The sequence below is a fragment of the Oxyura jamaicensis genome, chromosome 7 (assembly GCF_011077185.1).
Source record: "Oxyura jamaicensis isolate SHBP4307 breed ruddy duck chromosome 7, BPBGC_Ojam_1.0, whole genome shotgun sequence".
In the NCBI taxonomy this organism is placed as follows: domain Eukaryota; kingdom Metazoa; phylum Chordata; class Aves; order Anseriformes; family Anatidae; genus Oxyura; species Oxyura jamaicensis.
This window is the reverse complement of record NC_048899.1, coordinates 18,799,647-18,822,490: the sequence shown is the minus strand read 5'-3', so window position 1 is coordinate 18,822,490 and position 22,844 is coordinate 18,799,647. Positions and strand designations below refer to the sequence as shown.

Sequence of the window (22,844 nt, the reverse complement as noted above, 5' to 3'; positions counted from 1 at the left end):
GTGTGGTATTTCACCTATCAGATAACTCCAAGGTTATGTTTAACACCATCTAATCTAGTGAAATCAAGCCCCAAGACACTCTCCAAGGCAGGAGGAAAGAGCCGTTAAGTTTTCCACTATTTATTAAATTAGGAAAAAAAAATCTGAGGAGAAGAGACCCTGGACTAGTTAGAGCACGTTTGCTATAGCAGTTTGAAAAATGCCTTGAGAAAAAAAAAATAGTGCCTGAGCCAAAAAATGTCACAGGAATGGTTTCACCATTAGGGCAATATATTATGGATGGCATTTTACTTAATTAGTCTCAAAACTAGTTAATTATATGGTTGTGTATGTGTAGAAGTAAAAGTTTCCTCAATTTTCACCTGATGTCAAGGAAAGTCACAGCTTAAATGGCATTGAGAAAGTTACAAACAGCTGAAAGTAGAAATAATTGTAGAAGATACTTCATCTTTAACCACAGAGGAGTCTGCTGTACCCCTTGTAATAAATCTATGCATAATAGTAATAAATTGATACAAAACAACCAAATATTAATAAAGGCTGGGTGGCTGACAACTTCACTACATCTTGCACAGTGCTGAAATAGTGGCATTCATCTCAGCTCTCAGTTCATTGCCATTTATTTGGAACATTAAACCATCAGGACACAGATAAGTGGCCTGATAGGATTTATTGTTAAATACTGCTCTTACCTATCTGTCCCCTTATCTCCATCCCCTTCTTTAATTTTAAAGTTCTTAAAGTTGAGAGTTCCTCCTTACCTTCACATATGCGGGGGACTTTTCCAAGCTAGTCTCCCTCAGAAGCACACCAACACCTTCGGAGTTGGTTTCCCCACTAATCCTGTACTTTGAGAGACATCAGAAGCCTTCAGAAGTGGATGCACAAACACTTCAAAACTGACTTTATAACAATCACCACTCCCAACAGGATTTATTTTTTTTTAACATTAAGACAGTGATTTTGCTATTGTATGGGTAGGGATGAAACATTTCACATTTCGTGCTTGCTGCCACCTCCGGAGTTTCACCTGGGCTTTACTGTAACAGTGCTGTAAAGTACCCTAAATGATGCAATGGCAGAGCTGCAGGGAAGACAAGGTATGGCCAACCACCTAAATCTCTCTCTATGGTTGTTTTCAAAACACAGGCATTTCCACTTAGCTTTCCCAGGTGATGGAGCAGATTTCCTACAGCCCAGAATGAATTTACCTGGAGCAGCTATTGAAACAGGTTTCAAAATGCTGAGCACTCATTGCTGGCAGAACAAGTAAAGCATAGCAGTCCTGGCATTTGCTCACCCAAATAAAATTATGGGAGCAGGAAGAGATCCTCTTTCTCCCAGCAGATATATCTTACCTGCTCTGCCACATGCAGCTGCCACACTCCAGCTGAGAAATAGCATTTGCCCCTCTGCAGATGAGCTGACACCACACAGCAGCAGCGCTTAGAAAGTATATCAACAGTGAAGGATTTGGGAGTAGAGCTAGCCTAAGTGACAAATGGTCAGTCTTCAATACTCACTGAACAGTAACAACATTTAAGAGGAAAAATTGTCCAAAAATGGAGGCGCAGACAGAAGGTAGAGGAGAGAAAGTAAAATACATGGTAACATCTGGTTTCAAAATCACTGACAAACGCAGCTGTAATAGATAGTCCCATTAGTTTGTTTTCTCTAAAACTAGGGGAGCTGGAAAGTGTCATTTTAGACAGCAGGAAGGAATTCTGCTAGTCCTATGTGCAGCAGGAATCTATGCCCAAGGCCAATTGCAGAAAGGGAAGACTTGCTCTGACAACAAATGCCAAACTTAAAGCCACAGGTATATCTAATTATATGTCTGTCTGACAGCTGATGGAGTTAGGTAACAACTGCTGTGTAACTGAAAGCAAGCATCCCTGTGCAGAGCACCAGGCTTATCTGTACACATCCACATACAGCAGTGTCATTTCAGTGCTCCTACCTCAGAAATCTGCCAGGGAAGTAGTGTTCTTTTAACCCACATAGATTTAGAGCTAACTTTTGCCCACCCAAAGGTACAAGTAATGATGGCTGGATTTTGTTGCAAACAGGGGTGTTAGCTGAAGGGGCCACAGCTCTAGTTATACACTAGTTAACTCCAGAGCACTTGTGCTACATTAATGAAACAATGAATTCACATTATAAAATATTTACTGTGAATAAAAAAGTAGAATCTTTCCATTACCTTTATGGCAGACTTAAATGAAAGCAATAATAGTGCCATATGACTTTTTACAGGTTCCCAAACAGTTCATGAGAAGGCTCCTTTGGTGAAAGCCTTATTACTGGCTGGACCTGCTGGTGTTGGAAAGAAAATGCTGGTCGATGCCATCTGCACAGAAACAGGAGCCAACCTCTTCAATTTATCTGCTTCCAACATCGCTGGGAAATATCCAGGCAAGACTGGCCTGCAAATGATGCTTCACATGGTTCTCAAGGTACCGTTTTGTGTACTTCCCTGCAAAGTTGTTTCAGTTCACTTCTTTTATAGCACAAATAGGAAACTGTATGGTAGTTCCTTCATACTGAGCTCTGGTTTCAGCAGGTACACCACTCACATAGGATCCAAAGGGTGCCAACCCAAATTTTAAATTGCCTTCTTGTTTTCAAGTCTTCAAAACCACTTGCTGACAGCCACTGTGTACACCACTATAGAGGATGTAATGCCCCTTGAGAAATTGCTTATAATAGTCGTATTTTTCACATTAACATTTTATGCAAGCTGTGTGTTGCTTCAAATATGAAAAGCATTGTAGATAAATAAAATTCTGTTCTCTGTTTATATGCACATCAGTCAGGAATGCTTGCCATGCAGCATTTAATTAATCAAATACTAGAGTAGGGGTGGTCAAAAGCTTCCTCTGGGACTATGCTGCAAAACAGCTCTCCCCTGTACTGTACTGCTGTTTACCTATCAGCAAGCTTCTCAGAAGAGGGAATCTTAGTTCAGGATTACATTAGCAGAAATGTATGAGAAGTCTGGAAATGAAAGAAGGCATATGAGCTGTGAAAAACATATCCCAAATCCTCATCAGAAAGGGAGACACTCTCCTGGCAGGATTTCTTCCACATTCTAAGTCCTCAGCATTTCTGCTAAGGAAGGAAGCTGGTAAACATTTCCAGAAGAAATAATCTTAAAGAGAAAAAACACAGCACATACACTAGAAAAAAGCCAAATGCAATATTTTTCCAGTGCCAGAGGCCTACTAAAAGACTGAATTCAAATTGGCCTTCCCTGGGATTTATCAGCTGTATTTTATTAAGTCTAGTATTATAGCAGGTTCTCCGACAGGTGTCTCCATCTCCAGAAGAGATAGGTTTCTCAGTTAAAAGTAAAGCAATCCCCAAGGACCCCAATTTCTTCCTGGTCAGAGTAGTGCCTAAGGAAAAGCTGTGATGCTGTGATCATGGCCCTTTGATAACACTGGATCTAGCACTCCCTGTCACAAGCTAGTGCCATCAGACTGAACTAATACTCCCTCTCCTCCCTCCATTCTGCACATTTCACCCTTCTCTGCTCAGTTTCTGTGCCCTCATCAACAGCAAAGCACATGTCTGGCTGCAGGCACAGCACACACACCATCCTTTCCATCATCCAGTCCCTGCTGGAGCACAAAGCACTTAAACACAGTAGAAAGAAGGGCAGTCCTTTTCACTCCTAAGAGGTTCCAGCTGAAGATATTAAAGTGTGCTTTTTTTTATATACATCTACACATAATATACATTAGTTGGAACATACATAAACATGTTTGTATAATCATATATAGAGATAGATGCTTAAAAACCCTTAATTTTTTCCAGATTACACAAAATCAAATGGTAACATTATCCAATATCTCCTCCAAAATTAGGGAGAAGCAATCCAAGCTTACTTCTGTACTTCTCTTCTTACTTCTCTCTATAGCTCCTGCAAAAGTAGCAATGACACTTCAGGGCACCTCCATAGGGTACCAGGATGGAAGTTGCTCACAGTCAATCATGTGGAATGAATGCTGTCCAGGCACTTGCTTATCAAAAGGTGACTCATTCCAGCTGCAACAGCAGTACTGCTCCACACTCTGCTCCTTTAATAACAGAGCAAATAACACAGTACAGTCTCTTCCCGAGGAATGCTTGTCTGCATGCTCATTTTTCTGCAAGCTCATATTGGCATAGCACCTGTCTTAGCATCATTCACATCAACTACATTTTGTTTCCATTCTTGATTCCTTTGGTTTTTGACCTCTCCCTGCCACCTTCTGCCCACATGACTATGTCACTAATTTGTCCCATCTGTTGATTATTCTCAGAGCCAGGCTAGAAAAAATCTTCCATCTACACAGCTAGCACTCTCAGGCTGCCACCACTCAAGTTACAGTACCTCTTTCCCTGGTTTTGAAAATACTAAATGTCATTTCCCTTGTCTCTGGGAAACTCAAGTCCCTACTAAGGCCACCTACTCCTCTTGCCTTACCACCAGTTGCTGCTTCTTTCCAATATCCAGTAATCCCATCCAGTTTGATTGTCCTGCAACTGGGAGGGAATAACTCAAGTTATTTCTTGACCAATGAGCTGAAACTATTTATGAGAGATCTCCATTCTGTCTTCTTGGTCAACTACCAGGTCAGCTCACACCTTTGATTTGGTCTATGATACCAGTTGCCATGGCTCAGAGCTGCTTATGCTGTGTCCTTCAGAACCTGGAGCCATCTCCCCACAAACATCCACCTTCCTTCAAGTTTTGTCTACACAGTGATGGCTGAAAGTTATCTGGAGCAGTTAGAGCACTGACACAGTAAGTCTACCATCACACTGAGCAGCACTGTCATAATAATCCTTATTCTCCTACTGGTCTATAGCCATCTGTTGTTGCCAGTAGTGCTCAGAATCCACCTTCACAGCTGCTAGCACAATCAAGTCCTGTACTCTAAAGCAGTACAGAAACTGGGTTATACCATACTCTCAGACACACACGGTTAAGTTTTGATTAACTGAGAATATCAAACAAGAGGGAAAAGGATAAGCAAACCTTTATATTCTGACTTGCAGGTGTCCGCTGTTACCTGAGCTACAGCAAATGTAAGACAAACACACATTGCAATTTCTTTGACATTAGAAACATGAATACTTTCCTGCAAAAAGTTATTTTCACCCATGGTGAAAATATCAGGTATACATACTTGCTTTATTGTAAGACTACAATAGAGTGGTACGTACAGCATACAAGCCGGGAAAGCAAATGGTATCCCGCAGCTGACATGTAGTTTGAGAGCTGTAAATAAAAAATGCTACTGTCAGACCTACTGTAGTACACCTCATTAAAGTACTTTGTATGCAGATGATTTCTGAAGGATTCACCTTATCTCTATAATCAGACACTTCTGGTCTTTTTCTGCAAACAGCAACTGTGACTATTGTCAAGCAAGCTTTCTGCTCCAGCTCTCCAGAAGTGCCTTATGTGAGTTAGTCGAGCCTACAGTTGTAAGTGAATGACAGGAAACATGGCAGTTACGTTTCTGTTATCATACAATCCATGTAACCACTGTTAAACACCAGGATTTACTAAATATGAATTAATGGTGCTCTGTGACAAAGGTGAAGTAACCCTGCATTTTCATTTACTTATCATATCAGCAAACAACAGTTTCTATAATGAAAGGAAACTCTGGAGAGCATAAAATGACCATCAGGAAACTTTCTGTCCACAACAGAGTGTTGAGTGCTGGCAGTTGTTTCATGGGAGACACCCTAAACTAGTGAACAGCACTGGAAAAATGAAGCTTTAATTTGTTTCAGATGCAAGAGCCAAATTCATCCCCCACCCCCTTTATTTCTGGGAGGAAACTTGCAAGAGACATACCAGCCCTGATCCAAAAAAGAGGCTTGTGTGTTACTCAAAGCAGGCATTTTAAATGTCATATGGAGGAAATGACTTCTCATACCAGAACAGGAAAACACCAACATTTCAATCTGCCTATTCAAAGGAAATGTAGGGAGGATTAATATTAAATAGGAAAGCTATTGAAAGAAGCTGCAACACCAGGCCCAAGCTCTTGTGTCCTCCTTAAAGACAAAGCCCACCAGGTCAGCTCTGCTTCTGAGAAGAAAGGATCCGTCTCTAACATCCAAAAAATACCCTGCAGTTCTCAAAACAAATCTCATCCTTCAAGTGCAAACCAGAACATCCTGGAATCTCTCAGTTAAGCCACATTTTCCATTTACTGAGCCAGCTTGAACTCAAATGGAGCTTTCAGCCAGCTTGTACCAACCAAGGGCTTGGTTCTCCCCTGTTCCCATGAAGGCACAAACACTCCTGCAGCAGTGCTACAGCTTACGTAAAGGATGGGAAGATAATGAAGGAAGCAAACTAAAGGAAATACAGAAAGGATTGTGGAGAAACATAGAAGGCTGATTCAGTGACACAGAGGTGTTAAAACACAGGTAGTTTACAGGGCTTTAACTCCAAGGCAATAAAAGCCACAACCACTGGTCTTCTGTTAGCAGCCATACGGCAGCCATCAGGTTAATCACTGCCAGAGTGAGACAGCCCCTCTAAGGTCTTTCAGCAGGGCCACAGCAACAGAAAGCACATTGTGCAGAAAAGCCACACATGGGAATGGGTTATGAGTGCAACGCTGACCAGGCTAAAAGGTTGGGAAAGCAGTGGTCAGGAGGAAATGCCAGCACAGAAGTCATGTATGTGTATCAACAGCTCTGTGTATGCTGTGCAGCCGCCTGTACTGAAGGAGTGTTACAGTGCTGTAGAAATATTTCAACACCATCATTGTTAATAGACTGCATTATCAGGTTATTTGGTTATGCTGTTTAGCAGATACTACTGAATAAAAAAGCATTATACTAACCAAAAAATGATTGAGCTTATTTAAGTCAAAATTATATAATCCTTGCATTTAGAAGCAACAATTTCGAAACCTAGGACATTGTCAGAAATCTGTATTTAGTGCCAAAAAAGACCCTTTCATTACAACTGAAGTTTGGAACAGCACCCTCAGCCTTTCTTCCAGCTGTCCAGAGCAATTTTTATCTTAGTGCAGCACAGCCTGCTAGAAGCCTAGGTCCTGGAAGCAATGAGCATCACCAGTGATCAATTTGACTGTTATTTCTATGACACAAAAGCTATACACTGCTACTCTAATGTTGAAAAAATAATTGTGTCCTGTTAGAAGGCATTCATAGTTATTTTCTCTCTGCCAAACTGGAGTACATTGGCATCATTACTGTAGCACTGAAATACTTGCTCCTGCAGTTCAAGTCTGATCAAAGGTTTCAACATCTCTGCTTCAGCTGTTTTAGAGCATTTTCATGAATATATACTCGAGATTGAGCAGTTTTCAGCAACAAATTCATCTTCAGGAAGACAGACTTGCATCCTTTAACAAAATTCCTTCAAATTTAATCAAAACCTTCAAGTTTGGAAGAGTCATGAGCATGCAGCCCCTGCTAGAATCAGGTTTCAGTACTTTGATATGTACTGATTTCACTATTAAACTCCAGCCCTCAAATGTGAAAAAGTTAATCCAAGTTAACAAAAATGCTGATCGATCTTTGAATATTGATAGACAGCAGGAAAAGACTCTCACAATAATCTTCTGGAAGAGCAAATGAAGCTTCCATTGCTCAGTGCTGACCATCAGACAGCAGCTTCCAGCACAGATCACTGCTAACTCAGTGCAGTATTAGAAGGGTTAAGGAGCCATCTACTGGCAGCTCCAACAAACTGGAGAATGCAGCAAAGCTAATAACATTTCAATTACAAATTAATTAAGTACAGTGCATTTAATTATCCATGGATTCAAACTGTCCATGGATAATTCAAATGAAGCATTTTCACGGGGATGTGCAGTCTGCTACGTATCTGCCAACAATGTAAATTAGATGCTGATAGATTCTGGGTGCCTGATCTGGCAATAGGAGGATGACTGAAAAGCAGCATGCAGAATTCAGTTACATTAGCACCTACCAATGCCAGAAAAATAGATTCAGGCCACTTTATACATTTAATTCATTGCCTTAAAACAGAAAGCCCAGGAAAATACCTGCTTAAGAGACAGACAGAACTCAGGTTATTCATTGTATTTTCACATAATTGGTGGGAGACAAAAAAGGGACAAAAAATACAAAAGGTGTGAAAATAGTGAACATTCTTCCTTAAAAGTTAAAATGAAACTACAGGCTGATTAAAACCTTCAGGCTCCATTTTAGAGAGCTGCTAACCACTGAAGCCACCTCTGAGCCAAATGGGGAAGATCTGCATCTCCAGACTGCAGCAGCCCCACCGAGGAGATGACATGGTTCCCTTTGAAGTACCTGAGCAGAACTCAGCCACTGCCAAAAGCTCTAACAGCCTTAGTAGCCTCCCCCACCCCGATTCCCCACTTCACATCGCACTGCAGCATCAGACATGCAGGTATGGAGGAAATGCTGCAGAACAGCTACACTGCTCCCCAAGCTTCATGCAGCTGCAGCACCTTGCAGAGCAAAACATGCAGGTTTTCTTTACATTACCTTAAACAGAGCAGTAACCCATGTCAGTATCTGAGACATCACCAGCATCATAAATGTGAACAACAAGAGAAGAATGCATCACAGCAAGAGTAGATCCCATGGTGACAGAGTCTACTGGGGTGGTAAAGCATGCACACACAGTTGGTAAGCTTGACTAGACAGCATGCCACTAAACCCAAACCTCAGCCAGGGAAAGGCAGGTTTCAAGGGGAGCAGTCTCATCTTACCTCATCTGACATCCTCCCCAGGCACACACAGACAACAGGAGCAAAAATTCAGCATTATCTTATGCTTCAGAAGGTAAAGGGAACCATTAGAAACATCAGAAGAGCCCAGGTGATGATCCATTCATTAGCAGTACCGAATTTAGTAAGGACTTCTGAGTCAGTTTCCACACATTAGAGCAGATTTCAGAGTCAGTACATGAAACGCAAATATTGTTCTTTAAGAAGGCGCAAGTTTCTCTTAGCAACTAACCTACAACTTACCTTTTTCTTCCCAAAGTTTAATTATCCAAAGAATACCCATCACACCACCATTGCTACATGACCGCTACAACATCACTCTTCTCTGCTTGCCTCCAGACCTATTTATAAACTGCCAGGCGCTGACTGAATTCACCTGCAAGTGCAAATCAGTGGGGCTGATTTGCATTTCCTGCTGGTGTCAGGCCTTGGCTAACAGGATACTCAGCAGAAAAACCCTGTGTCTAAGGCTGCTGCACAGTTCAATTCAATGAAAACCTCAAGTTTGCCTTCTGCACTATACCTTATAGAGTATGCAGGCTTAGGAATATAAAACAGACCTCTGAAAATAGATAAATAGAAGATAGATAAAAATCATCTGACCTTAAAGGGCAGTTAGTATTGCTGTACTATTTTAATCCGTCATTTTATTCCAGTTTGCATACTCAATACATTGCAGGACTGAGAAGTTACCCTTTAAAGTTATACATACAGATAAATGTTCACATAACTGCTTAGGTGCACATATCCATTTTTGCAGGATATTCATATTATTTTTCATGATATGATGCATTGTTTTCTTCAGTCCTCGTTATTAATGCTAAATAGTCTCAGCTTTCTAACAAAAGAGAAAGCTTTATTTTCCTCAATGAAGCCATTCTGAACTCAAAGGTAGCACTTGACATGCTCTAGGGCTGACATGTAGCTGCAAATAAAGTGCCACATGCCAAAGATGGCATTGTTTCCACCTCATCCCATCAGCAGCACAGCAGAGCAAATTAGTTTAACAGCTTTCATCTACTTTTATTTTCCCCTGTCTTCCGTCCATTTTTACTGTACAGGCACACACACAATCTTGGTGCTTTTGAAACGTGTCCATAAAAATGAACTGTGGGGCTTTGAGGGAAGATGTTCATGACTTAATTCTTCCTGCACTATCTGTCAGTCAAACACTAGGCTTATGATAAATAAAACCTATGGATTTTGTAAGCTTCCTTCCTGGAAGCAGCAGCTTCAACTGGAAAAAAAAAAAAAAAAAAAAAAAAAGGAAAAAAAAAAAAAAGGCAGGAGAGAAGAATGCTGCCTCGTTACCCATTGACTCCTCCAGCCATCACTTCTGTTGCTGAGCGAAGCAGCAGAGCTCAGAGAGCCACTGGAAAGTGATTAAAATTTGGCAGTAGAATGTCTAAACCACTGGCGTTTCTATAGCAATAGGGAGAGTGCAAGATGTGAAAAAGCCTGTAGCATTGCTGCCATCCTGCTGTGAACCAGAGGTATAGTGCTCTGACTTTGGAGCTGGAAAGCCCAATTCTGCAGACCCCCCCTTCAAATTTAACAGGCTCCATTTTAATTCTTTGGCTAACTGCAAATTAAATGCTATGTTGTAAGCCAGAAGATTGCACACCAGTCTATTTTGCCTGAAGATGAGCATTCAGTGGCCATGTCTTGCCTCTCTCCCCATCTGTTTTGCCCTCAGAAAACTGGAGAGGGATCCTACGGGCAACCAGCGTAAAGCTGCTGGTGGTCTGCTTGCCACTGACCTCCAAGTCCAGGCTTTAGCAGCTGAATTTGGGTTGGGAAATGCAGCACAAGCATAGCAGTCAGCGTGATCTGATTTGGGTTGGGTTCTCCACATTAGATTCCTAAACAGAAACCATTTGATTTGCCAGGTCTACTGAGCAGAGCCAGTGCTATCCATGAGTGCTGAATGTTCCTGGAAAAAAAAGTAAACCAAGCTAATTTTAACTGCTGAACTATGGATTCAAAAGCATAATTACAGGCACCCGGGTATGAAATTGTAGCCATTTTAATCAACTTATTGCGTTCTCTCTCCCATTTTCTCTTAGGTGGCTAAGCAGCTGCAGCCTTCAGTCGTGTGGATTGGAGAGACAGAAAAAACATTTTATAAAGCGGTGCCGAAGGCTGAAGAACAGGTGAGTTGCTCCCTTTTTATTTCAGTGTAGATAATTTCTCCCGCTGCCTTACAGCCAACACAAAGGAACAGGTGTATTTCTTAGCTTAGCACATACCCATATGACCAGACCTGCCAAAGCTTGCTTGATAATAGCTTGTCTCACTAACATTTTTTTTTCTTTTAAGAGAGTCTTGTGACCTCTTGGGGGCTCTTAAGAAGTCACATTTCTCTCCTACACACCCATACTTGCTTTATTTAAAAATAGTCCAGTCGCTGCTCATCAGTGCACTGAAAAGCAGAAGAGAATAATGGAGAATTTCAAAATATGAGGCAAGAAACTAAAAGTTAAGATGAGCTTAAATTGTTCAGCTCTATTAATTTGAGAAATTGGATGGAGCCAAAGTGAACAATAAAGGAACAAGGATAAATTTCCACTGTGAAAACAAAGAGCATATATTAAATAGTTATGTTTACAGATTATTTTCTTCGGGCTCCCAGGAGTCCCATTTCCATTGCTTCCATTCCTTCCTGTCTTGTGTAGCTTCCCCACTAGAAAGAAAATTAAAACACTGCCCAATAGGCACAGCAACTCAGCCACCACAGCAGAGAGCAATTCCCCTGAAATCCTGATTAGATTCATGCTGCTTGCAAAATATTTTGATTTTAGAGCTCCACGTGAAAAATTAAACCTTTTTTTCCTAAGGCAAGTCCTGCGTGTCTAGGTTACGTGATGGACACACGCCTGGTGTTTTGGAAGACCTCATCACCTTGGATGAGGCCGTTAACTTCTGCGAGGGCTGCACGAGCTGATGGGTGTGCACTGATTGATGCCCTCTGGTGGTCCTTACACCGAAAACAAACTTTTGGGCTTAAATTTTCACAGCAGGTGCAGATGAGGATTCAAATTAAGACGAGGGACCAAAGATCGCCTGGTGCACTCGTGATTTTTAACTGTTTTGAAAGCCTCCAGTGAGGAAAAATTTCTCGCTGTGCCCTCCTCAAAGTCAGGTGTATCACCTCTGTCCCTGCAATCCAATCACTAGATCTGCAGGAATTTAATGAAATGTCTCCTCTGTGCTTGGTACGAGTGGGGGGCTCCAGGCTTGGAATCACTCATGTCCCACTTAGCTCACAGCATAACCAATATTCGGAGCCAGACAGCATGAAAGAGGAGGGACAGGCAGAGGCAACTGGCAGTGTGGGGAGCCTTCCCTAGGAGCACTCAGGAGAGGTGGGTTTTGGAGAAGACGAGCTAAATTCAGCCCTCAGAAGCCAGAGGGACTGGAAGTCACTTTACTAATCCCAGCATGACATTTCTGGTACCGTGACTGAGAACCTGGTAAAAAGACAACTCAAATTCTTCAAATGCCCACTCAAAAATAGTCTCTCTCCAATCCTCTGTAAGGGATGCAAAGCAGTCAAATATCAAATATGTTATGGTAACACAGTTGCCAAGGATGATGTGCAAGCAGTTCAGCCATTCGTACTTATGCAAATAGGGGTCACCTTCACAATTCACCCCACTTTTCTCCAGCTCAGGTGCACACGATGGCTGAGATCCTGGCTTGCCTGTTTGACAGCTTCTCTTGCTGCTGATATATTTCTTTCAAGGCGGAGGAGATATTATTAGCTTTCAGTACATATCCATTGAATGTGTGCACTGTGGACACACATCAGTTTCAAAAGCGTAACAAGAGCTGCTGGCACACAACTGCCAGTCTATCTTAGTAGGCTTAACACGAGAGTGCAACTTTTCACTTGTGTCTGGAACTGGCACAGCCATTTAAAATTTTAAAGTTAAGATGAGCACATCTAACAAACCATGAATTAGTGCTAACAAACCATGAATTACTGTGAATCTGTGGATATGTCATCCAAAAACTTCATGTTTGAAATGCAGGGAATAAATTAGGACTTATTTTCACGAGTAAGGGGTGAAAAAGGAAGCAGACAATTAAAAAACAAACAAACAAACAACAACAAAAAACTGAGAAGACACCTTATAAGGAAGGCTGGTCTGAACTTGAGGCAAGGTTTCTCAGGTACCTGCTTACTATATAGTAAAAATCACAAGGTGACCCAGTGAAAGGTTTTCAAGTGAGTGTGACTGACTTGGAAGTGAAGTCTCAATCATTTCTGGAGAGGCCTCTAAGTCATTAGGCTTTTCTGAATACAATATACCACCGTAACCCATTTATTTATTTATGGCTTTGTTAACTGTAGGGCGACATCACAGCAATTTGATGAAGCTTCTCCAACCAATACTCACTTGAGCATTATCAAATGTAACTATCCAGTAAGAAGTTTTGCTCAACAGTCATCTGCTCTGCAAACAGTAGTTCAATTTTTATAATAAGGTCAAATAGTATTTATCACAAAGAAATGAATGTTGAGTTCAAAGAGCTTGTGTTCCTGGGTTAGAGCCTCAGCAAACTAAAATCACAGCAGAAATCAGGGAGCATATCTTTCACATTTAAAACACCAGTAGAAGTTGGTAGATCATAACGTCCAAGAGCTGTAAGGATTCCAGATTAGGTTACACACCCAGGTAATTTTTCTATTTGTTAAGATTCATCAGGTGTGCAGGCCCAAGCAATATTTCTCCTTGAACTGGAAATGAGGCTTTCCTTCTTTAAATGAGTTGTTGCTTCCTTCCTGCTTTTCAGTAAGAGGACCAGCAGATGCACTAGTAAAAGACACAAGCACCCAAACTCACAGATACATAGGCAGAAATCAACTCGAATTGCAGAAGACAAAGGCTTTCTACTTAGGTTGAGAATCTAGTCTGTTTATACTAAATGCAAATAGACTTCTGAAAAAGAGCCCAAAATCCTGTTGTATATAACAAGTCTATGTACGATGTACATGTCTACGTTACTTATATCTAACATTGCTTCATCTCATTCACTCTAAATTGTCAGTATTAATAACAATTCTTGCCTCCTTGTGATTACATGTACACTCTGAAGATGAACCCAAAACGTCTGGAAAAGATTCTCCCCAAGTTCCTTAAGGCTTTGAAAGCCCAGGACAGAGTGCTGCTAGTGGGAACCACCAGCCGTCCCTTCGATGCTAATCTTAAACCTTTCTGCAAAGTTTACCAGAAAATTATTCTGATTCCTAGGCCTGACTATGCTTCAAGATTTGGCAAGTATTTCAAATCATAGTGACAATTACTACTGCTTAACCTCCATGCTTATTGTCTGGTTATCCTCAGAATTGATTTTAAATTAAGTTTGTACCCCAGGTCCTTCTCGGTTCCAGATAATTTAAGTAATACTGGAACACACTACCCCAAAGATCAGATATTAAGAGTGGAGGTTGGGAGAATGGTTTAAAATGCTCTCCTGTGGTGACTAACATTTCTTCTTAAGTTTTTGTTTAGAGTGCATTGAAATCAGCACAAGCTGTTTTTTCACTAAATGAATGATAGGATCCTGTTTCAGTGCACATTTTCTATTTTAAGCTTTTCTTTTTACACCGGGAATTTCTGTTGTTCCTATCTAGTTTCTAAATTCTAAACAATACATTTTTGGGCCTTGCCATAAACAGAACGATGTCTGGAGAATTGGGTTTTGTTGCTATCAAATTCCATTTTTGTACTTACAGATCATGAGGGACATTGTAGAGACATCCAAGGTTTTGCATTTCTAGCCTACCAAATGTTTACAGTGATAGACAGGCTCTCCCAAGGTCTGATAAATTCACTGAGTACCAGCAATGCTGTGAGTCAAAGCTTCTAAGGAGAACTGTGTCTTTCATTCGACCAACTTACATGGCTAGAAAAAAAAGACAAACTTTTAGGCATGGAAGTTTTTCTTCAGGTTTGAAATGCCTTGAGTCTGCAATAGCTAAGCACTGACTAGGATGAAATGCTCCAAATTAATAGTGTGAATCAATTAGTGCAAGAAAAATGGTAGTTGTTCACATTCTTGAGAAGTGGCTGGCAGATGGGCTTTTGTTCCCAGAAATATATATATTTTTTCTGGTTATATCATGTGATTTAATACACACTTATGTGAGTACTATGGATTCTAGATGTGGGGACTTGTAAGAAGAAGGGCTTTTCAGGTTCAGTCTAAAGATGATGTGGAAAAAAGATTTAGGACTATTCACAATGATACCGAACACTTCTAAGTTAGGACTCTCAGTGCTGCATTTCTCCTACCAGCAGCTGCTAGCATGAATATCCCTGTTGATCATCAGATCAAGGGAAACACTCCTTTCATGCTACTGATCTCTGACGGATCACAACCCAGAAGAATACAGATTAAAAGAAACCACATTCAGTTCAGGGACCTCACTACATGACTGCACTCTGAGTAAACCAGACGATATTGCTCCACATACTCACCTTATTACAAAATGATGCAACTGTAATGTGAAGTCCATTTTTGCACTGCCTCTTGTGGAGGCAGCCAAGGTATAGAGATGATGCGTGTTTGGGCAAGCTCAAGACAGGTTTTGACTGCCTAGCGCATTGTAAATCTCTCCCACATTCAATAATTTTCATAGTGTGGATGGGAAATGGTCTCTAAGTGAGGTAACATGTGTTTCATGTTAGGTTACAGCTCTGATAAATTACTAACAGATAAGGGACATGAGTAAGGCCTAGAGAAAGGAGGTGATAGCATCTGAATTTAGCTAGTTCACTGCTGGGGATTCAACCTGTCACATTCTGGGATTCTCACCACTAATTTGGAGTCACAAGAAGGGCCAGCCAAAGGGATTTCAACTTGCAAACTTCAGAATGCCCTCAAAAGTTAACTCTTGGCATTTTAAAGCAGATTAAACTTGTAGTTTTAATTTTCTGACATTGTCCCATTCAAGTGCCCGGCTTGTTCTTTAGCTCACACCTTCCCTGAAGTTCATTAGAAATAAGATTTTAACAGTACAGAGCACTCATTTTCCAATCCTGACAATTTCCAGTGCCTGACACAATTTGAGAACTGAAGAAACCTGTTTGAGCAGAAAAGCTGTGGCATAACAAACCAGTAAGCTGGGAGAGTCACGGTCCTCTACTGATTTCCTGCTATTAATCACCTGGTGGGTCATTATCTCATATTTATGTATGACCCTTCCTGCAAGATAAGCTGCAGCACCAAATACACAGCTATGCAGAAGTAGTGCTCACCGCTGTGTGCATCAATTCCTCCTTTATGAGTCACTGATTTGGCCGATAGTTATTGAGCATGGTTATAAATCGAGTGCAAGATCACAGTTTGCCCAAGTGAAAAATGTAGTACAACGTTGTCAATAGTTATGGGCACAAGTCCCTAAGTATCTACGTTACAATCCAAGGAAAAGTAAGGCAACTTTTCTCCATTACATGACTGACCCAGCAGCCAGTAACATTAACTGTCCACCCAGCATTTTCATACTACATGTGAACATTGAAACAAAGGATACTCAAACCAGAAGCTCATCATCATTCAAGAACCTATTAAAGTTCTTCATGCATGATTCTTGTTTCCTCCAGGTGCTTCCAGTCTAAAGCTTTAAAGGAAAGTGTGGTGAGATGGCATGAAAGTTTTAATAAGCTTCTCTGAGACAGTCCATTACTTTACAAAAGGCAAAAAAAAAAACAACAAAAATTCTTACTCCTATAACTTAATTTTTGTAAGAAAAATCTCAGGCACTCCACAAACATGTAAAAGCTCCACGTCTTAGTGGTTCACAGCTAAAAGATACAAACAGGTTCACCATTTAATTAAGCAAAATGCCAATCACAGAGAAATTTACACCTGGCATTTGCAACATGTGGCTGCGTAGCTGGAGGCCTTTGGCTTCTAAACCAGACATTGAGTCCCCATAGCAGCCCTCAGTTCAGCAGCAGTCACCTGTGATCAGGGTCACGGAAATAAAAGCAGGCTGTTAATAAAGGCACTTCACTCTACACACACAAATGGGAAAATTCTGGACGAGCTCTCCTTCCATATACACACAGGCATATTTAAGTAGTTCTTTCCATTTTTACACACATATCCACCTCACGTTATGTGCCCTTAATGACTTTCTGAAAGTACTGACTGGTAGCCAGCAATGGATCACTAATGGTTTAAGAACAGATGTGCCTAAAGGCCCCTATGCTGCAAATCTGTGGATGAAAGAAGCAGCAAATGAGAAAAAATTGAATCTTGGCTTCTCTGACCGATACCCTTATTTCCCTAGTTCGATTTCCAAATGCAAAAACATTTCTCCTGCTTTCCTTAGTGTATGTCTTTGGCATTCTCTCTTTTCCGGGTCCCGATGAGCAGTGTTATGGAAGCACATCATCCAGCAGAACGGAGGAGTGATCACCAACTTACTGAACATAAGCTGCCTCGCGAAGGTGTCTGACGGTTTCACCCAGGGACACATCGTCCAGGTGGTGCGTGCTGTCCTGAGCGAGCTGCGCCTCCTGCAGATGACCAGGAAGCCGCTGCAGACTGCCGAGTTCATGACTCCCCTGGCCAGACAGGACCCAGTGTACAAAGAGGAGGAGGAAACGTTTAAGGTGACATTAAGAGCTATGTTAACTGGCTGTCTTTCATCGTCCCCTGTTGTGTCCTTGTCGGCACATTTGATCCAGGGACCTGCTAATTCTGCTGATGGGTTGGCACATCGCTGTTTGAGTGATGATGTATTGCTCGACGGCGCTGAGCACCCATCTCCCCCATTTTTGGATGCCTGGCAGCCCCGGCTGCTGGGCAGCTGGATGTGCCAGGCAAGTGGTGATTATTACAGGCAGCAGCTCAGCACAGGCAGCGCGCCTGGCACGCCGCGTTGCTGAACCTGCTGCCTGCACCCAGCTTGTTGCAAGCAGAGCGGCCCTCACGTGCACAGGTACACGATGCATGTGCCGGTGGCACGGTGCATTCATCCCTTTTGGAGCTGCCACGCTTGGTAGGCCTGGCTGTATTTTCTTGAGAAGGCAGAAATCTTGGACATCTGGGATCTTCAGGGTGTTCCACATAGGGAGCAGGTTCTGTTTTTTTTAATTTTCTCAGACAAGAATTTTCTCATACAAGTTTTTGTGTAGGGGATTAAAAAAAAAAAAAAAATACTTTCTGCCTCAAATTCCATCCCCCAAAGCCATAAAATTGGTGCACAATATGCACCTCAAATATACAGGGCTCATCCTGCAGAGAGATACCTCTTCCACATGTAGCTCAGTAATAATTATTCTTCCCTAGACTAGGATTATTTTTATGCGGTACTTAATTCTGCTTTCACTGTATCGCATTTGATTTTCCTAATAATGGGAACAGTTTATCAGTTTCAGCTACAGGTCTACAATTTATTTGCCGAGGTAACTTCAGTGTAGCTTAGGGACAGCTGAACTGGGCTTGAACTAGCTCACTGAGTACAACACTAGAGCTTGGGGCACTGACTGCAGGAGAATGGCACGATACTTGGCCGAGGCTCTGAAAGCCTACTAACTGCTAGTAAAACCTTTGGCCGCTGAGCAGGACGGCCCTGCTATGCACCCAGGAGAGCTGCAGCCCGCCCCAGGGGCCCCAGATGGGACAGGACTTGAGTACTGAAGCCAAGAGACCCTACAAGGGCTTTCTGGTCTCCCTGCCCCTGCCAACTTCTACACAGACATGCTTACAAACCCTTGAGTTCCCCTGGCTGAAAGGTTTCCTTTTCATGCTGCTTGTAGAATGCCCTCTGGTTCTGAATCCCCGCAGCACCCTGCACAATAAACAGGCTGTAGTTCCATGCAACTTTGTCCAAGTCTTCTTCCACTGCTACCTAATGATAGTGCATATTTCTCCCAGCCCTGTTGAACGCTTTCCAATTTCCATTTTGAGCCATTTGGCTCGCTCAGCATAGGCAGCATTTGTGATATTTGGCAAATTACTCTTTTTTCCTCATGCTTCCTATCTAAACCAATATCTTTCCTCAGGGAAAGGCTAATGGTTCAGTGTTACAGTGAAGAAAAAGCTCATATCGTTCCCAGCTCCAAGTAGTAATCCATTTGTAGCCTGAAACATGAGAGCTAGTACTTAGAGCAAGTTTAACTTGCAGATACTATTCCCCTTACTACAAATGTGCCTGTTTTGTACAGCACGGGTATGCAGACGGCACTTCATTTGAACACTGCTAAAATGATGCTGTTCTCAGTATCCCATGGCAATCATTTCCTTGCATTAATTAGAGCCCTTAAGAAAGTATTTCCTTTTATCTGTTTTAAATTTGTTTCCCTTAAATGTCATGGAACCTAGCCTCAGCACCTGTAATGTGGCACAGGGGAAGAGGATTGTCAAAATGGCCTGTGCATTAATTAACTCCAGGATCTTCATCTCGTCTCACAGAGAAGCCCCTCTTCCCGAGCCTCTAATCATTGCCATTGCTGGACCTCTTCTGTTGCTTTGCTTTGTCCCTTTTGAAGTGGGGTGGCTAAAACTTAAAGCGGCATTCAAAGCAAAGATTAGCGCTGTGATGAATCTTTGATTTCTATTCACTGGAAACATGAATCTCCCTGTTTGACATTTATATTCTGCCAGTGTTCCAAAATGAATATAAATAATGCAAAAATTTGTGATAATGTGATTTCTTCATCCAATTTACTCGAATTTCTGCCCCAATTATACATCCGTGGTTGTGAAATTATAAGTTATTGCGCCAGGGTGATTGATAGAAATCCTTACACAGACAGAGCAGTGGCCCTACAGGAGCAAAGGGTGGTCCAGCCAGCACGCTAGCTCTGCCTGGCAGCGACAGGTACAAAATCCATAGGAAAGCCTATACCAAAGAGCTGTGGATGTCATCCCTCCAAGCAGCGAGGATTTTTAACTCTGCCTGCAGGCAGGGCTCCTCTCCTCATGCTGCACTGAGGTCCTCAGTGAAGGCCATGGTGGTCAAAACAGGCAGCTCCTGAGAGAGTACAACTTGCCTTTCGTATCCCACTTATGCATGAAGGACCAGAAACAGCCACCTCCAGGCTTCTCCCTGCCCCATCCTGTCCCAGCTGTGTCTCTTCTGATGGAGGAATGGGTTGGCCATGTTTAGGACAGTGAAATCCAGCTCACCACCATGCTGGGAGCACAGGGTTTCCTCCCGGACACCTCCTGTCACAGCACCAAGGCGTGGATGCATGAGAGGCTGTGTGAGGCTTTAATCTGTGCAGTCGAGGCTCTTGCAGAGGGGATGCCCAGTGGATTCAGGCAATTAGAGCAGAGATCAGTGCTATAGCTGAACGTTTGACAGCTGTCAGGCTTCATTTACCTGCTGACAGTATTTAATCTGCAGCACAAGAGGCACCAATAGGGTGACTGTCATCAGCCCCTTTCTGGGACCCAGGGAACCCTTAGGCATCCACAGGGACCATCCAGGACTGGGAGAGGAATAACAAGGGCTTGTCTTCCTTCTGTACTTCCAAAACCTCTTCTCCCCAAAACCTCTCTCGCTGCTGCCCCTCTGTAACACATAAACACAGAGCAGGAAACTGGACAAGGCAAATTCCTACGCGGAGCCTTACCAGGTTCAAGGTGGAGGCAGCATTTTGGATGGATCATATGGAAAGGACAGACTTGATGTGATGTTAATAGGGTAGGAGGGTTGCAGGAGACAGCAGCCCAAACAAAGGGCAGAGGAGACGCAGTGGTGGCATTAAATAGTGGTCTGTGGTCAGAGGAAAGACATTCATTCCTGGGGCGGTGTATGGATGAGTATGGCCAAGAGGGAATGCATTTTATCAAACATGTCAACACCTACTGGCATTTCAGTCTCTGGTGTAGGCAGGACTTTGCTGATAAAGGTTCCTGTATGTACATGTGGGGAATGATGAGTCCCTGCACATTACTAATTTTAAAGCCCTACCCTCTGCTTCATTTTACATGATTTTAACATGGCTGAGAACTGCCTTGTTGACATTACAGCCCAGGAGCTTGGCAAGTTTGCAGAACGACTGTACCAAAATCATTTACAAGTCACAGGACTGTGAACAGGCATCTGAAAGCAATAAACAGGTTTTTAATGTTTGGGGTTTGTTTTGTTTCTTAAGCTCTCTCATTGAAATAAAAACTGTCTGGATTGATTTGCAGAACCATGAGAAGCATATGCTTTGTCTGCTGCCAAGTTCCAGACCAGAGGGGGTTTTGACAAGAGCTATATACCTCGGAAATAGGGTTGATCATAGAACTTCTAACATTTCCATAACTATAGCAACACAAATGGCCCAGCTAAGTATTCCTGTTAATGAGACACACTTCAAGCGAGCAATTGCTATACTTCTTGTTATAACAATGTTCTCAAGAGATCTAAGGATTTCATTTCTGCTTCTCCACAAACCAGCCAGGATTTTAAGGTTTTTGTAAGGAATGTTCCATTTTACTAGTAAAAAGTCTCTTAAATGTTCTTCCATGATTTTGCTTTTAGTATTATTAAAACATACGCATGGTTTCTGATTCTCCAGGCTTGGTATGCCAAGACACCTCTGGGTAGAGCACGCAGCAGAGCGCTGGCAAAGAGTGAGAAAGCAGGAAAGGGAAAAACAAAATAAGAAAATGAAGGAAAAGAGAAAAACTAACTTCCTCAAGACTTTTGCACACCAGTCACAGCTCTACTTCAACAAAAAGCGGGGAGACGATAGGAAAGCAGAATTTCAGAATAACGCATCACAAGTTACAGCTATCCCAGGAAAGAGAAGTCATTTCTGAATGCATTTTTAAAGTTACTAAATAGGATGAGACATCAATGTGACATGTAGCTCTCAGAGGATAAAGAGTTAATGGCCACTGACTTGCTCAAGCATTATTTATTCTAAGAGGTTTTAGGGGGCAGAGGGGTTCATTACTCAGGACTGAAACATGCCATCAACTTTTAGGCTATCCTCATTTATTTCAGCAAGTAACTCTCCTTAAAAATTGATGTCACATTAATGTCTTTCATTACTTTAATATCCTATATGCTTTATAAAACTAACTGCTTTATATATCTGTAAGTCTAATGTGTTACAGTTCTCAATAAAACTATTACGGCTATAAAGACTGCTTTTTAATTGGGATGGATTATAAGACACTTAATGCAATCTACCAGAAACTGAATATTTACATAGCCACATTAGGACCAGCACTTTTCCACCTTTTGATGCATCACAGAAAACATTAAAAAGCAGAACAAGAGCAAAAGCAAACAGTGAGGTTCGTTTTAGTGGATGTCCTGAGAATCTATTTTGCAGTACAAAAGCCCTGACCAATTATCTTGTTTGCCCAAACTGCAATGTATCTGTTGCTTAAAAAATAAATAAATAAATAAATAAATGATATGCAACAGAACAGCAGCAGTTAGGGCATTGGGGAATATGGTCACGGAGCCTCAGCTTTCTAAAAGGTTGTTTCCTGCTGTGTTAAGCCCAATCCAGCCCGGACTGCTTTAGCTTTTTCTTCTAAATCCAGTCCTGCAAGCTCTGCGTGTGCAAGGAACCCACTGGTGAGTGTCTGCCCCAACACTTTCAGACTTTGGGCACAAAGCAGCGTGCTGATGCAGCCTGTGGGATCACAGCAGATGTTTCCATGTGACTGGGCACATGGCGCTCTGTGACATGGATGCTGTCTTCACAGAAGGACCTGAGCCACTTGGCGGGACAGATTCCCTGGTCCCGTGCCTTTGATGTGGCGTTTCCTACTCATTAGAGTGGGTTAGGCCTAATGTCCAGCTATCACAAGGAGCAAGTTCAGGGAGCTAAGCCTGCTCAGAAACACAGAGCACCAAGTAGTCCGTGATAGTATTTGGACAGGTATTTGTAAACAGCTGTGCCACGTACGCCCTGCCGGTTACAGTTCACTTTGGGCACAATTCTGGGTCACAGCAACTGCTCACTGTGTGTTAACATCTTTTTAATGTGTCTTCTGGGTAACAGGGAATGATCACATTTTAATCCTTTCTGTATCTTTGTAGTGTACATCCCAACCCCTTGCTGCCCCGGTTCCCTGCTGGAACAGAGTTGTTTCATC

General features: G+C 42.1%; 1 protein-coding gene and 1 long non-coding RNA gene across 6 annotated transcripts in view; one reads left to right on the top strand and one right to left on the bottom strand.

Moving 5' to 3' along the window:
* LOC118169923 overlaps positions 1 to 9,084 on the bottom strand; it is a 67,026-nt gene extending 57,942 nt beyond the window's left edge. The window contains exon 1 of the long non-coding RNA XR_004752358.1: positions 9,012 to 9,084. This is a non-coding gene — a long non-coding RNA (uncharacterized LOC118169923). The remainder of the gene's footprint in view (positions 1 to 9,011) is intronic.
* Positions 1 to 22,155, top strand: part of IQCA1 (IQ motif containing with AAA domain 1) — a 104,879-nt gene extending 82,724 nt beyond the window's left edge. The window contains exons 15-19 of one of the 5 annotated variants that reach the window (XM_035331732.1): positions 2,257 to 2,456; positions 10,835 to 10,921; positions 13,872 to 14,049; positions 17,160 to 17,398; positions 21,305 to 21,406. In XM_035331732.1, the coding sequence (XP_035187623.1) occupies positions 2,257 to 2,456; positions 10,835 to 10,921; positions 13,872 to 14,049; positions 17,160 to 17,398; positions 21,305 to 21,391 (791 nt within the window). In that variant the 3' untranslated portion in view covers positions 21,392 to 21,406. The other 4 variants (XM_035331734.1, XM_035331731.1, XM_035331729.1 and 1 more) reach the window with 4 other exon arrangements.
* Positions 22,156 to 22,844: the final 689 nt, after the last annotated feature.